We start from the raw sequence: 16,540 nt of genomic DNA on the forward strand, positions 1-16,540 counted from the left end.
CTCCTATGTAATGGTTCCGCATCCTAAATACCTGTGACATTCCCTGTAATTTTATATTAGCCGCTGGTGACATCAGCGATATTATCTGCGGTATTTCTCTTGTGTAACGTTTCCACATCCCAAATACCTGTGACATTCCCTGTAATTTTATATTAGCCGCTGGTGACATCAGCGATATTATCTGCGGCATTTCTCTTGTGTAACGTTTCTACATCCCAAATACCCGTGACATTCCCTGTAATTTTTTATTAGCCGCTGCTGACATCAGCGACATCATCTACATCAGCTACATTACCTGCGGTATATCTCCAGTATGACGTTTCCACATCCCAAATACCTTTTTACATTTTTTTGCGCATACACTTACAAATCCTACGCTACTGTACATGTGACATACTTTCAAGCATATATAACATTTAATATGAAGAAGGCGAGCAGTAAGGGACAGGGAAGTGGCCGTGATGCTGATGGTGCACCCAGAGGCCGTGGCCCTGGGCCCGTTGAAACTGTGCCTGCTGCCAGAGCACAAGAAATACAATCATCCACGATACCTAGCTTCATGTTCCAGTTTACAGGGCGACGCAGGACAACACTCTCGAAGTCAGACCAGTGCGACCAGGTGGTAGGTTGGATTGCAGCAGATAATGCTTCCAGTCGGTTCAGTCCAGTCTCAGTAGCCAAAAGTCTGGTCAACAGAATCCTCACCCTGATCCTCCTTCCTCCCACCATAGAGAGTCTTGGCAAACAAGAGATCCCACACTCGGATATTCCGAGGAGTTCTTTTCATCGCCGTTCCTTGATTTGGCCCTCTCGCCATGCCCGCTTGAAGAGGGACATGAGGAGATCTTGTGCACTGATTCCCAAATCTTGAGCATCCACATTTAGAAAAATATTACAGTGGGGAATGGCAATTAGTGTTTCACGAGGTGGATGATGATGATGAGACATAGTTGCCAATAAGTCAACCGCAATTAGTGTCTCAAGAGGTTCATGATAAAGATGAGACACAGTTGTCAATAAGTGAGGTTCATGTTAGGTCAACAAGTCAGGAGGATGACCAGAATGAGGAAGTGGAAGAGGATGTGGTGGACAATGAAATCACTGACCCAACCTGGGAAGGTGGCAAGCCAAGTGAGGGCAGCAGTGCAAAGGGGGAGGGATCGCAGCACTGCAACAGGCTGGAAAAGGCAGTGAGGTGCAAGCGTTTTATCAGAGCGGGTATTTAGTGCTGCTGGGAGCATAATAATTGATAAGAGCATCTGCCTGTCAACTGAATATGCAGGTTGACTCATAAAAATGAACAAGGCCTGGATTGCCCCTGACTTCTCTACTCTACCAGAGAAAGGGGCTGAATATAAAGGCACTTTAACCCCTTAGTGACCACCCATACGTGTTTTTACGGCGGTCACTAAGGGGCCTTAGGCTGGGCCGCCGCATTTTTACGGCGGCCAGTCTAAGCGTTGCACGGCTCCCCTGTGCAGTGGGGAGCGCGGACCTGGCTCTCACATGAGAGCCGGGTCCCTGCTCTAACAGCCCGGACCGGCAGGAGTGCCGATCCGGGCTGTTTAACCCTTTACATGCCGGGCGCAATGGCGCCCGCTGCATGTAAAGTGGTGACAGAGGGAGCGGACTCCCTCTGTCTCCCATCAGCACCCTGAAAATGTGATCGCGGGGTGCTGATGTGTTGGGAAGCTTACCTTGCTTCCGATCAGGGCCCCGAGCCTGTCTTCCGTTACCTCCAGCAGGCTGTGCCTCTCTGGCGCAGCCTGCTGGTCAATGTTCGAATAGCATTGCTATTGAAATGCAATGCATTATAGAGATAATGCATTACATTTTAAAAGCAATCAAAATACTGTATATTATAGTCCCCTTGTGGGACTATTAAGTAATAAAAAAAATTGAAAAAAAATACACATTTATTAAATAAAAAAAATTCCATAAAATTAAAAAAATATGCTTTTTTTTTTCCATTGATAATACGCTTTTCAATGAAAAAAATTGCGAAAAGAAAATATCCCCCATATGTATAGTATTGTCACGTCCGTAAGGACCGGGACTACATAAATATTACATAAAATATCCTCTATGGTGAACGCCGTAAAATAAAATAAATTAAAAAAAGACAGAATTTCGAATTTATTCTTAGTTTCCACCGAAAAAAACGTAATAACAAGCGATCAAAAAGCGGCATTTACTACAAAATCATACCAATGAGAAATACAAGTCGTCTTTCAAAAATCAAGCCCTCACACAATTCCATATATATATAAAAAAAAAAAAAAAAGTTATGGGTCTTGTGAAGTGGCAATGCAAAATCATTTTTTTGGTTAATAAAAGGGGTTTTATTGCAAAAAAAGTAGTAAAACGTAAACTAAATTATAAGTATTTTGTATCACTGTAATCGTACTGACCCAGAGAATAAAGATATTATGTTATTTGTGCCGAAAAATGAACGCCATAAAATGTATAATGTAAAATCGCAGTGGCAGTATTGCTATTTTTCCCCATCTCCCTCCCAGAAAGAGTTAATAAAAGTTAATCAGAAAGTTATGTGTACCCCAAAATGGCGCCATTAAAAACTACAACTTGTCCCGTAAAAAACAAGCCCTCATAAAGCTATATAGACGAAAAAATAAAAAAGTTATAGCTCTTGGAACGAGACCATGAAAAAAGGATGAAAAACGCTTGGTCATAAAGGCCCAAATAGGCTTGGTCACTAAGGGGTTAAATGTGTTTTTTATAATGTACTGAATACACTGTATTCCCATGCACCCCTTCCACCACAAAAAAAGGTATATGGTTCAATCTTTCTTTTCTCGTCCTCCTCCTCTTCCAACATATCAACATGCTTATTAGTCTGCACTTGCTCCTAATGTTGTAGAGGGTCAGCTCACCTGCAGGCCCTTGCATGTAATGTTTTAGAGGGTCAGCTCACCAGCAGGCCCTCACCTACAATCTTTTAGAGGGTCAGCTCACCTGCAGGCCCTCGCATATAATGTTTTAGAGGGTCAGCTCAGCAGCAGGCCCTCACCTACAAACTTGTAGAGGGTCAGCTCACCTGCAGGCCCTCGCATATAATGTTTTAGAGGGTCAGCTCACCAGCAGGCCCTCACCTACAATCTTTTAGAGGGTCAGCTCACCAGCAGGCCCTCAACTAAAATGTTTTGCAGGGTCAGCTTACCAGCAGGCCCTTGCCCATAATTTTTTCAATGGTTAGCTAAGTGGCAGGCACTCGCCCATAATTTTTTCAATGGTCAGCTCACCAGCAGGCACTCGCCCATAATTTTTTCTATGCTTAGATCAGCAGCAGGCACTCAACCCTAATGTTTTAGAGAGTCAGCTCAGCAGGCCATCAGTCATAATTTTTCAAGGGTGTGTATGATGCCCTCCTTTATGTGTAATAAAGGGTATATTGAAGTGCCGGTTCCTTATAATTTTTGGCAGCCCTTTAACTTAGTGCGTAGGCTTTATGAGTGTAGGAGTCCCATTACCTGAACAGTTGTACCACAATGTAATATACAGGTTGTATTGGAGTGCTTCTTCCTTGTAATTTTTGGCAGCACTTGCACTTAATATACAAGTAAATATACAGGAAAGAATTTTTCCTCTAAAATCGATTTTATCTTTGGATGATGATGATGAGACATAGTTGCCAATAAGTCAACCGCAATTAGTGTCTCAAGAGGTTCATGATAAAGATGAGACACAGTTGTCAATAAGTGAGGTTCATGTTAGGTCAACAAGTCAGGAGGATGACCAGAATGAGGAAGTGGAAGAGGATGTGGTGGACGATGAAATCACTGACCCAACCTGGGAAGTTGGCAAGCCAAGTGAGGGCAGCAGTGCAAAGGGGGAGGGATCGCAGCACTGCAACAGGCTGGAAAAGGCAGTGAGGTGCAAGCGTTTTATCAGAGCGGGTATTTAGTGCTGCTGGGAGCATAATAATTGATGAGAGCATCCGCCTGTCAACTGAAAATGCAGGTTGACTCATAAAAATGAACAAGGCCTGGATTGCCCCTGACTTCTCTACTCTACCAGAGGAAAGCGGCTGAATATAAAGGCACTTTAAATGTGTTTTTTATAATGTACTGAATACACTGTATTCCCATGCACCCCTTTGTGCGTATTATTGTCAGTCTGTAAAAGTGGAGTACTACTCGGACAACATCGTTCCCAGCAGCGACCTGGGAGTCCAAGATGCATCCAGACATATCTCCCCATGCTCTTCCCGAACCATTTCGGTGATTTCCCTCAATTTCTGACCTTTTCCTATGAACCAGAAACCCTCCCCTCTTCAGAGCAGGGGGTGCCTGGTTTAATGCTTGGGTTCTCCCATTGACGTCCATTGTGCTTGGGTGCTCGGTAGAGCACCCGAGCATCCCGAGGTGTTTGACCCGAACACCCGAGCACTTTGGTGCTCGATCAACACTGTCTTTCATGTCTCCAGACATGTCTGTTGTCATAACTACCTGCATTCCCCATGTAATAACAAATCTGGAGCATCTATTCTTATGATCTATGTTATATCATCCCTCTGTTATTTCTACTAGAAGTTAGGAATTAGTTGCTAGCAGTCTGCAGTAAAGAAAAGAGGGGTGGTAACCAGTTGGTGGGGGGGGGGGTGTCCCTGCACAGTATGACACCAGCAGGACTGATTGGACAGTCAGACACACCAGCTACTGGGAACACCCAACAGTTCACCCAACACCCAACATTTACAGCAGACTGCTGGCAATTTATTTGTAAACTTCTAGAAAGAAAAATACAGGAATGGCACAAAAATTTAGTCATATACTGTATGCTCCACAATTGTTATTACATGGGAAATGCAAGTAGTTACTAAAACAGTCAGGTCAGAAGAGGTGACAATCCCATTGCCCATCATCTGCCCAAAAGGCACCTTCACAGGAAGCTAAGATATGGGTTATTGTATGTTGTGTTATTATAATGGAGAGCTACTCATGTTGTCTCATCAGACAACCTTGCTCTTCAAGCATTTGCCAGCTGGGTACTTCCACCCAAAGCTAAATGGATGGAGCTGGATTGTGGTCATTGTGGTTTCTGATCTAGAATTAAATATCTTCATTTATTTGTATTCTTGTAGGATGCCCACTTCATCTCTATATAGTAGAAGATTGGAATTACTGTAGCCCTTTACTTCCTCCCTGTTGTCAGCTACAGAAGCTGACAGAGAAAAAAATAGATGTCCAGGGAGAAAATTAGATAGATAGATAGACACATTAATAGATATATAGATAGATAGATTATATTAGATAGATAGACACATTAATAGATAGATGGATAAATAGATAAAGAGAAGATGTCAGGCAGCACCCTCACATAAAGAAAAACTTGGTAATATTTATTCACCCATGCTGGAAGCGTTTCAGCTCTATACTGGTTTGAGAAAGGCTCCAGTATAGAGCCGAAACGTCGCACTTCCAGCATGGGTGAATAAATATTACCGTTTTTCTTTATGTGAGGGTTCTGCCTGACTTCTCTTTGTAATTTTGGTCATTGTCAGAACGACGGGCTTGCACCTCCATGTTTTCATTGCCTCTTGTCGTGTGCTGCCATTTTTTGTATTTAGTAGATAGATAGATAGATATTAGACAGATAGATTAGATAAGAGATAGATAGATAGATAGATAGATAGATAGATAGATCAGGAAATTACAAGCCATCTGTAGAAGGAATATGTTAGTTAGTTAATAAATGTCTGCAATTACAGCAGCCTCTACATTAATTAAAGCAGTGTGTTGACACGTAATAACAGGGCAGAGGGGGTGGAATAGGAAATATATGATCTAGCAGGCCAGAATGCAGCTCTACTCTATCTGTATGGGGAAATCAGAAGAAGAAGAAAGCACAAATGGCTACGTTTTGAAGGGAAAGGATCCTTGATGGTGCTCACCATGAGTATCTAGGAGCACTGTGAAGTTTTGCGTTTTCATGGTTAGTTATATTGGGGAACTAGTATACCTGAGGATAGCATTATACCACAGAGGCATTGAGAGGTATTGGATTTTGGATTGGGAACTTACCAATGACCACGAAGCATTGGGTGCACAAAAATAATGAGCTGGCTCTACTGCCATGATAAAGGGGCCTCTCATCCTATAAGAATATGTCACCATTTAATGGGGTACCCTTCCTGCTTCAGCCTTATTGATCCCTCAGTGATGACTTCTCCCCTTCGCTCTAAATAAACCTTTCAAGGGCTCTTTTAATCATTTTAATTACTGGGAATGTAGTTTCTTAGACAGATATTTACTGATTCTTGGAAAGGCCATGGTGTCTGCTGATCGATACTTTTTAATTGCTATATCCATATCGTCTTCTGTAAATCACACCATGCAAATGAAGAGCCATAAAGAGAGAAGGAAGGCCAGTACGTAAATATTAATCATTTAGATTTCACCCGGCACGATGGGGAGCAAAAGTATTAATAACAATCCCATGAAATGTACCCATCAACAAGGAGGAAACTGTAATAATGTAGAAAACTGTATTGGGTGCACCTTGCCTTAATTTCTTTAAATTGGTTCCTGTACACCCTCAGAGGCAATTTTTTTTTAATGATTGCATGTTACTAATTTTGGGCTAAAAATCTTTTTTAATTTGGCCTTAATTAAAAATGTGACTGGTACTTTCTGTTTCACTTTGTGCCGGTCATCTAATAAACCTTATCTCTAAACTACTTAGAGGTCATCATAAACACTTATTTAAGTCACATTCCTATCAGTAAGATAAGAACTGATCTATAATACATGTTTAGGAGGTCAGAGAGCTAAGATAAAGAGTCCATCAGCTCCTGGTCTGATGGAAAAGACAGAAAATCCAAAGGGTGTTACTACAGCATCTCAGCTCTGTACACAAAAAAGGACGCCATATTTTTAATAAAGACCAATTTAAAAAAATATTTCTAGCTCAAAATGAGTACATTGCAATAATTTTTTTTTAAAAAGCCCCCAAAGGTGTACATAGCCTTTGAACATTCAGGGTCTACACTTAGAAAATATTTAGGATATCAGATTGATGGGGCTCTAAACTCAGGGGCCTCTACCACACAGCAAAATGAAGGAACAGGATAGTTATATCATTTTTATGCAAATGAGGGTTTGCCTGCACCGAGGGGCGGGGCCAGCACTTGAAAGCTTAGGTGCACCCTTTAGTGCACTGAAGCCCTCATTTGCAAAAAGAATAAACATCTTTTTTCTTGGTAACGCCATTGCTGATTTTCCCAAGACAGATATCATTTTAATCAGCAGGATCAACTTTACCAGGCAGGGAGCCTGGTTTACTAGGGCTGATCCTACTGGCAGGTGCTCTTTTAGCTGGCCCTCGGCTGACAGCTGTTCCTAATGACCTCTTCATACACATGAACACTCAGGCTAAGCATGCATGTGTTCTCATTAGGAAGAGGGAAATAAGCAGTCACTGTCCTTCTTTAGTGGTGGTTTATCTCCCATTAGAACAAAGGATCAGGTATATTGAAATTCAATATGCCTGATCCAATTTTTTACTGACCTCTGCCACAAGAATGCCAATTGAACATTTTAGATGGTTGTTGGTCCTCCTGAAATTGGTTGGATCGGCCAACCATAGTCTAATGTGTATGTTCAACTTTAGGGGGTGGGGGCAAAGAACATAATGGGTGGAGTCTAAGACACCAGAACGTCTGTCCCTACAGCTCCTGAGATGTGATTCCAGTTGTCTGGTCGTTGGGCGGTTTGGAATGACCTAAGCCAAGATGTTACAAGAGAAACAGATGCAGTGATGGATGAGCTGAATTGGTTTGTGTGGGATTGGAAGTGTGATAACTGACTGAGTTTATGGTAGCTAGCTTCTCTCCAATACAAATTCACAGGTACCATGAAGTTCCACATTCACTGATGTGATTGCACCTAGAATTAGGCATAAAATGCACCAAAATTCAGTATTTCTGGCACATAAGATAGATTTAAGCTTTAGACATATTTTTTGAAGCAAATGCACCAAAAAGATCAATCCTCAATGCCAACCAACAGTTGGTGCAAACCAAATTTATCATCCAAGATGAGTCACCTTCACATATGTGGCACTGCCTTTACCCCATCTACATTTTTGACAGGATTAGTACGTCAGCCCCATTGTGTTATCCTAAAAGGTTGTACATGGACAAAATCAACTCTACTACATTTCTAGATGTAATGGTGCTGGGGCTTAGCCAGTTAGGAAAAATAAAACCCTAGAAGGTAAAATGAGGAGACCATCAGGGGCTTCAAAATGGTCATCCTTCGTGTCTGCAGTTGGAGGGATTCACTATTGCTGATTACATGGTATTGAGTGTAGACGTCTTCATCATCTCAACTCACACTTTTCCTTTTCTTTTACAGGATGTGCATTTGTGAAATATTCATCACATGCGGAAGCACAGGCAGCCATTAATGCCCTTCATGGAAGCCAGACAATGCCGGTGAGTAGCCAGTTCCTGGTGTCTCTGCAGTATAGTCCTCTCCATCACCAGTCAGATAATAAGAGGTGAAAGACTGATAGACTGTGACTACCTGCTATTCAGTCGGCCATTGTGGCCATGGTGAGCACTTCATGCTTGTAGTTATACTGCTCCTCAATGTGTGATAAATACCGGCCTGATGTATAACCTGACTGCTCTGTATATGGCGCTGCAATGTTCTCTGTATGTTGTATCTTCTTCACATAATACACTATTCATGAGCCTGAATCTTTAAATTATGCGCTGTTATAGTTATGTATAGTTGTGTAATATTGTTTAAGCATACTCTATCCATGGTGCTGGGTCTTCTTTGTATTATGCACTATCCATGGTACTGGGTCTTCTTTGTATTATGCACTATTCATGATAATGTGTATTATCCACTAATCATGGTGCTTGGTCCTCTTTGTATTATAGACTATCCTTGTTCCTGGATCCTCTCTGTATTATGCACTATCCATGGTGCTGGATCCGCTCTGTATTATGCACTATCCATGGTGCTGGATCCTCTCTGTATTATGCACTATCCCTGGTGCTGGATCCTCTCTGTATTATGCACTATCCTTGGTGCTGGATCCTCTTTGTATTATGCACTATCCATGGTGCTGGATCCTCTCTGTATTATGCACTATCCATGGTGCTGGATCCGCTCTGTATTATGCACTATCCATGGTGCTGGATCCTCTCTGTATTATGCACTATCCATGGTGCTGGATCCTCTCTGTATTATGCACTATCCTTGGTGCTGGATCCTCTCTGTATTATGCACTATCCTTGGTGCTGGATCCTCTGTATTATGCACTATCCTTGGTGTTGGATCCTCTCTGTATTATGCACTATCCATGGTGCTGGATCCTCTCTGTATTATGCACTATCCATGGTGCTGGATCTGCTCTGTATTATGCACTATCCATGGTGCTGGATCCTCTCTGTATTATGCACTATCCATGGTGCTGGATCCTCTCTGTATTATGCACTATCCTTGGTGCTGGATCCTCTCTGTATTATGCACTATCCTTGGTGCTGGATCCTCTCTGTAATATGCACTATCCTTGGTGCTGGATCCTCTCTGTATTATGCACTATCCTTGGTGCTGGATCCTCTCTGTATTATGCACTATCCTTGGTGCTGGATCCTCTCTGTATTATGCACTATCCATTGTGCTGGATCCTCTCTGTATCATGCACTATCCATGATACTGGATCCTTGGATCCTCTCTGTATTATGCATTATCCATGGTGCTGGATCCTCTCTGTATTATGCACTATCCTTGGTGCTCGATCCTCTCTGTATTATGCACTATCCATGGTGCTGGATCTCCTCTGTATTATGCACTATTCATGGTGCTGGATCCTCTCTGTATTATGCACTATCCATGGTGCTGGATCCTCTCTGTATTATGCTCTATCCTTGGTACTGGATCCTCTCTGTATTATGCACTATCCATGATGCTGGATCCTTGGATCCTCTCTGTATTATGCATTATCCATGGTGCTGGATCCCCTCTGTTTTATGCACTATCCTTGGTGCTGCATTCTCTCTGTATTATGCACTATCCTTGGTGCTGGATCCTCTCTGTATTATACACTATCCATGGTGCTGGATCCTCTCTGTATTATGCACTATCCCTGGTGCTGGATCCCCTCTGTATTATGCACTATACATGATGCTGGATCCTCTCTGTATTATGCTCTATACATGGTGCTGGATCCTCTCTGTATTATGCACTATCCATGGTGCTGGATCCTTTCTGTATTATGCACTATCCTTGGTGCTGGATCCTCTCTGAATTATGCACTATCCCTGGTGCTGGATCCTCTCTGTATTATGCACTATCCCTGGTGCTGGATCCCCTCTGTATTATGCACTATCCATGGTGCTGGATCCTCTCTGTATTATGCACTATCCCTGGTGCTGGATCCTCTCTGTATTATGCACTATCCATGGTGCTGGATCCTCTCTGTAATATGCACTATCCATGGTGCTGGATCCTCTCTGTAATATGCACTATCCCTGGTGCTGGATCCCCTCTGTATTATGCACTATCCATGGTGCTGGATCCTCTCTGTATTATGCACTATCCCTGGTGCTGGATCCCCTCTGTATTATGCACTATCCCTGGTGCTGGATCCCCTCTGTATTATGCACTATACATGATGCTGGATCCTCTCTGTATTATGCTCTATACATGGTGCTGGATCCTCTCTGTATTATGCACTATCCTTGGTGCTGGATCCTCTCTGAATTATGCACTATCCCTGGTGCTGGATCCTCTCTGTATTATGCACTATCCCTGGTGCTGGATCCCCTCTGTATTATGCACTATCCCTGGTGCTGGATCCTCTCTGTATTATGCACTATCCCTGGTGCTGGATCCCCTCTGTATTATGCACTTTCCATGGTGCTGGATCCTCTCTGTATTATGCACTATCCCTGGTGCTGGATCCTCTCTGTATTATGCACTATCCCTGGTGCTGGATCCCCTCTGTATTATGCACTATCCATGGTGCTGGATCCTCTCTGTAATATGCACTATCCATGGTGCTGGATCCTCTCTGTATTATGCACTATCCATAGTGCTGGATCCCATTCATACTCCTTGCTGCACTGCACACTGCCTATGGTGTAACAGATGTTACCCTTCATTTAAAGCTTAGTGAGTGCACAAGGAAAAACTCTGCAAGTATAACTGATTTATCGTTTAGGATCTCTGCTTGCTGTCTGTCCTGACCTAGTTCTGCTCACACATCTGAAGGTTTGCTACATGTTATCAGTGCAGTGGAGTCCTGGACAGGTCCTGTTAGCTCACTGAGGATTGTCTACGCTGATACAGTGTAACAAACTGCAGATGTTGGGACTCCTTTGTTCAGTGGATGTAGTTAGATCCGAACTGACAAAGTCCTAAAGAGTGAATTATGCCCCATAGAGTGATCAATATCATGTTCATGAAAAACAAGGCGCGCTGGCAGACGACTCTCACTGTATGATAATGAAACCTGGCAGTATGTCTACGCTGCGTGCGGTGCCAGGTGCATTATCATAAACGTATACTTTATACGTAGTTATAGTCAGACACAAATAAAGCAAGCGCTAAGAGAGGACGTCCAGGACCCGGCTGCTACTGCTCTGGGTGAAGGGCTAATTATATTTTCCTAGTACAACTACCCCCATCATCACCTGTAACAATTATCTGCTGCTAAAGCCATTATTACTGATTTTTAACAAATGTAGCAGAGCTGAACTGGTGATTTCAGGGTGCATTATTTGTGGATCTTAAAAAAATAAATTCAGTAAAGATAATGCTTTAGGTTCCCCCTCAGTCCTATGTAACAGCCCATATAACAGACAAGGATTACCCCCAGATAATACATGGCAATAAATGTGTGAGTACAGATAATTTAGAAGGTTGACTTCCATTTCTATGGTATGTGACCTACCGTACAAGACATTGCACAGAAAATGCCCTAGGTAACAACACAACTTACACAGTGTGATAAATCTGTAAGTTGTAGATAATGCATCAGTTTTCCTTGCAGTCCTATGTAACACCACCGATAACACAGTGATAACTCTGTGAGAACAGATAATGTAATAGATGTCACCTGCAGTCCTATGTAACACCACAAATAACACAGTGATCTCTCTGAGTGCAGATAATGTAGTAGATGTTATCGTTATCTGCAGTCCTATGTAACACCACAGAAAACACTGTGATAACTCTGTGAGAACAGATAATGTAATATATGTCACCTGCAGTCCTATGTAACACCACAGATAGCACAGTGATAACTCTCTGAGTGCATATAATGTAGTAGATGTTACCTGTAGTCCTATGTAACACCACAGATAAGAATTGGAAAATAATCCCTAAGTACAGATATTGTAGTACCTGTTTTCTGCAGACCTATGTAACACCACAGATAGCACAGTGATAACTCTCTGAGTACAGATAATGTAGTAGATGTCACCTGCAGTCCTATGTAACACCACAAATAACACAGTGATCTCTGAGTGCAGATAATGTAGTAGATGTTATTGTTATCTGCAGTCCTATGTAACGCCACAGATAGCACAGTGATAACTCTCTGAATACAGATAATGTAGTAGATGTCACCTGCAGTCCTATGTAACACCACAGATAGCACAGTGATAACTCTCTGAGTGCATATAATGTAGTAGATGTTACCTGCAGTCCTATGTAACACCACAGATAGCACAGTGATATCTCTCTGAGTACAGATAATGTAGTAGATTTTATTGTTATCTGCAGTCCTATGTAACACCACAGATAACACAGTGATAACTCTCTGAGTGCATATAATGTAGTAGATTTTATTGTTATCTGCAGTCCTATGTAACACCACAGATAGCACAGTGATAACTCTCTGAGTACAGATAATGTAGTAGATGTCACCTGCAGTCCTATGTAACACCACAGAAAACACAGTGATAACTCTGTGAGAACAGATAATGTAATATATGTCACCTGCAGTCCTATGTAACACCACAGATAACACAGTGATAACTCTCTGAGTGCATATAATGTAGTAGATGTTACCTGTAGTCCTATGTAACACCACTGATAAGAATTGGAAAATAATCCCTAAGTACAGATATTGTAGTACCTGTTTTCTGCAGTCCTATGTAATGCCACAGATAGCACAGTGATAACTCTCTGAGTACAGATAATGTAGTAGATGTCACCTGCAGTCCTATGTAACGCCACAAATAGCACAGTGATAACGCTCTGAGTACAGATAATGTAGTAGATTTTATCTGCAGTCCTATGTAACATCACAAATAACACAGTGATCTCTGAGTGCAGATAATGTAGTAGATGTCACCTGCAGTCCTATGTAAGACAAGAAGATACGTTGTTGAGAAATGCAACCCACTTAGCCCAGCTACATTTATATTTTTCCATATGTTTCCACTTTTCCACATTTTGTCGTATTTTTTCAGAATGCTTGTCGTGGAGAGTCCATGGTTAATACAAGAAGATCTGTGCTGTGGTTTCTGTGCTGTGGTGTTATGTGATTTTTATGTAAACTATGTGGTTTACTTGGCCCCTCACGGCTTCTTGTGTGACTGATCCCTGCTGTGACCACATCTACGTCCACATTGTGTGTTGCCAAGGCAACGGATACTTAAGAATAATATTTAAGGTGCATGGCGACCTGGGATTATTCGTGAATTCCTTTGACCTCCATGCTCGCTAGAATCCTCATCAGATGTGTTTCTTCTTCCATGCAATTGTCTTCATCCTGTGACTCTTCAGCTGCTCCACAACTACAACTCCCTGCATGCTGCAGCTGTCGCAACACGTTGGGATTTGTTGTTTTACACCGCTTGAAGAGCCTCAAGGTGCAGAGTTCTTTTTTGGATGACCCTTGATCTTGACCCATGCATCCCCTTGAGACATGAGACTACTCTCCTGGAGTCCTCCTTAGAACTGTCCTTAAGAGGCTTTAGGAAGGTCCCTCAATATTCTTGTCAGGTCTCAGGCTCCTTGTCTTTGCTGCTCTCGGCTCCTTGTTTCCACCGCACACACCTCTATCTACGAGGCTGTCAGTATTATGGCTGCTCTGCGCCATCTTCTTCACACAACATATGTTCCTTCCCAGTTTGTAAAAGGAAACTTTCTTTAATGAGACTTAGTCCATCCATCTTAACAGATACATTTTCAATTTTCTTGGAGTAAAGAATTACATCCCCCCTACTGTACATATACTCCTGAGGAGCCGGTGCAGACGATGGGAGTGGTAGTGGCCTTAATGAGATGTTGTGTTACAGTGTACTCCTTCAGGCCGTCTCTCCCTGAAAAGGTGATGTGAAGGAATCAGGCAGGTGTAGAAGAACATGAAACATTTTTCTTTTAAAGGGCAGAGTAGTGACTGTCTCAGGGGTGGAGACATTGGAGAAGTGATTGGCTCAGGGCAGAGGCATTGGAGTAGTGACTGGCTCAGGGCGGAGGCATCAGAGAAGTGACTGGCTCAGGGCAGAGGCATCGGAGTAATGACTGGCACCAGGCAGAAGCATCTAAGTAGTGACTAGCACAGGGCTTAGGCATTGGAGTAGTGACTGGCTCAGGGCAGAGGCATCGTAGTAATGACTGGCACAGGGCAGAGACACCAGAGTAGTGACTGGCACAGGGTAGAAGCATCAGAGTAGTGACTGGCACAGGGCAGAGGCATTTGAGTAGTGACTGGCACAGGGCGGAGGCATCGAAGTAGTGACTGGCTCAGGGCGGAGGCATCGGAGTAATGACTGGCACAAGGCAAAGCCATCAGAGTAGTGACGGGCACAGGGCTTAGGCATTGGAGTAGTGACTGGCTCAGGGCAGAGGCATTGGAGTAGTGACTGGCTCAGGGCAGAGGCATCAGAGTAATGACTGGCACAGGGCAGAGGCATCAGAGTAGTGACTGGCACAGGGTGGAAGCATTGGAGTAGTGACTGGCACAGGGTGGAATCATTGGAGTAGTGACTGGCACAGGGTGGAGGCATTTGAGTAGTGACTGGCTCAGGGCGGAGGCATTGGAGTAGTGACTGGCTCAGGGCAGAGGCATTGGAGTAGTGACTGGCTCAGGGCGGAGGCATCGGTGTAGTGACTGGCTCAGGGCGAAGGCATTGGAGTAGTGACTGGCTCAGGGCAGAGGCATTGGAGTAGTGACTGGCACAGGGCGGAGGCATTGGAGTAGTGACTGGCTCAGGGCAGAGGCATTGGAGTAGTGACTGGCACAGGGCGGAGGCATTGGAGTAGTGACTGGCTCAGTAATGACTGTCTCAGGAAGGAAGCATTGGAGTAGTGACTGGTTCAGGGCGGAGGCATCGAAGTAGTGACTGGCACAGGGCGGAAGCATCGGAGTAGTGACTGGCACAGGGCAGAGGCATTGGAGTAGTGACTAGCTCAGGGCGGAGGCATCAGAGTAGTAACTGGCACAGGAGGGAAGTATCAGAGTAGTGACTGGCACAGGGCGGAGGAATTGGAGTAGTGACTCGCACAGGGCAGAGACATCGGAGTAATGACTGGCACAGGGCAGATACATCGGAGTAGTGACTGGCTCAGGGCAGAGACATTGGAATAGTGACTAATACAGGACAGAAGCATCGAAGTAATGACTGTCTCAGGAAGGAAGCATTGGAGTAGTGACTGACACAGGGCAGAGGCATCGAAGTAGTGACTGGCACAGGGCAGAGGCATTGGAGTAGTGACTGGCTCAGGGCAGAGTCATCGAAGTAGTGACTGGCACAGGGCAGAGGCATTGGAGTAGTGACTGGCTCAGGACAGAGGCATTGGAGTAGTGACTGGCACAGGGCGGAGGCATTGGAGTAGTGACTGGCACAGGGCAGAGGCATCGGAGTAGTGACTGGTTCAGGGTGGAGGCATCGGAGTAATGACTGGTTCAGGGCGGAGGCATCGGAGTAGTGACTGGTTCAGGGCGGAAGCATTGGAGTAATGACTGGTTCAGGGCGGAGGCATCGGAGTAATGACTGGTTCAGGGCGGAGGCATTGGAGTAGTGACTGGCACAGGGCAGAGGCATCGGAGTAGTGACTGGTTCAGGGCGGAGGCATCGGAGTAATGACTGGTTCAGGGCGGAGGCATCGGAGTAGTGACTGGTTCAGGGCGGAAGCATCGGAGTAATGACTGGTTCAGGGCGGAGGCATCGGAGTAATGACTGGTTCAGGGCGGAGGCATTGGAGTAATGACTGGTTCAGGGCGGAGGCATCGGAGTAGTGGTTAGACAGATAGTTGAGCCTGTCTGCTGCATTCAGAATAGATTGGATGTCTGGTGAGGAGGAGACCAATTAGCCTACTTGGCAACTGTCTTGAATTTGGCGGGACTGTCCCTGATTTTCAAAAACAGTCCTGTCAAACTTAGAAAGGTCCCAGGATGAAAATGGGCGGGACTAATGTAAACTCCGCCCATAAACGGGCATTGCTAGGCAGGAACAGTGCGTTTCCAGCTCAGAGACCAGTGGGGGAAAAAAAAATAAACTTAAAGAAAGTTTTACCGGCCAGGTATTGAAATTCAGTATCAGCC

The 16,540-nt window shown here is 43.9% G+C and overlaps 1 protein-coding gene across 1 annotated transcript in view; it reads left to right on the forward strand.

Annotated features, from left to right (window-relative positions):
- The window catches only part of CELF4 (CUGBP Elav-like family member 4), a 1,014,616-nt gene that overhangs the window by 863,097 nt on the left and 134,979 nt on the right, over positions 1-16,540 (forward strand). Inside the window, exon 5 of the mRNA XM_040421161.1 lies at positions 8,379-8,458. Coding sequence (XP_040277095.1) covers positions 8,379-8,458 — 80 coding nt within the window. The remainder of the gene's footprint in view (positions 1-8,378; positions 8,459-16,540) is intronic.

This window comes from Bufo bufo, chromosome 2, assembly GCF_905171765.1.
Source record: "Bufo bufo chromosome 2, aBufBuf1.1, whole genome shotgun sequence".
In the NCBI taxonomy this organism is placed as follows: Eukaryota; Metazoa; Chordata; class Amphibia; order Anura; family Bufonidae; genus Bufo; species Bufo bufo.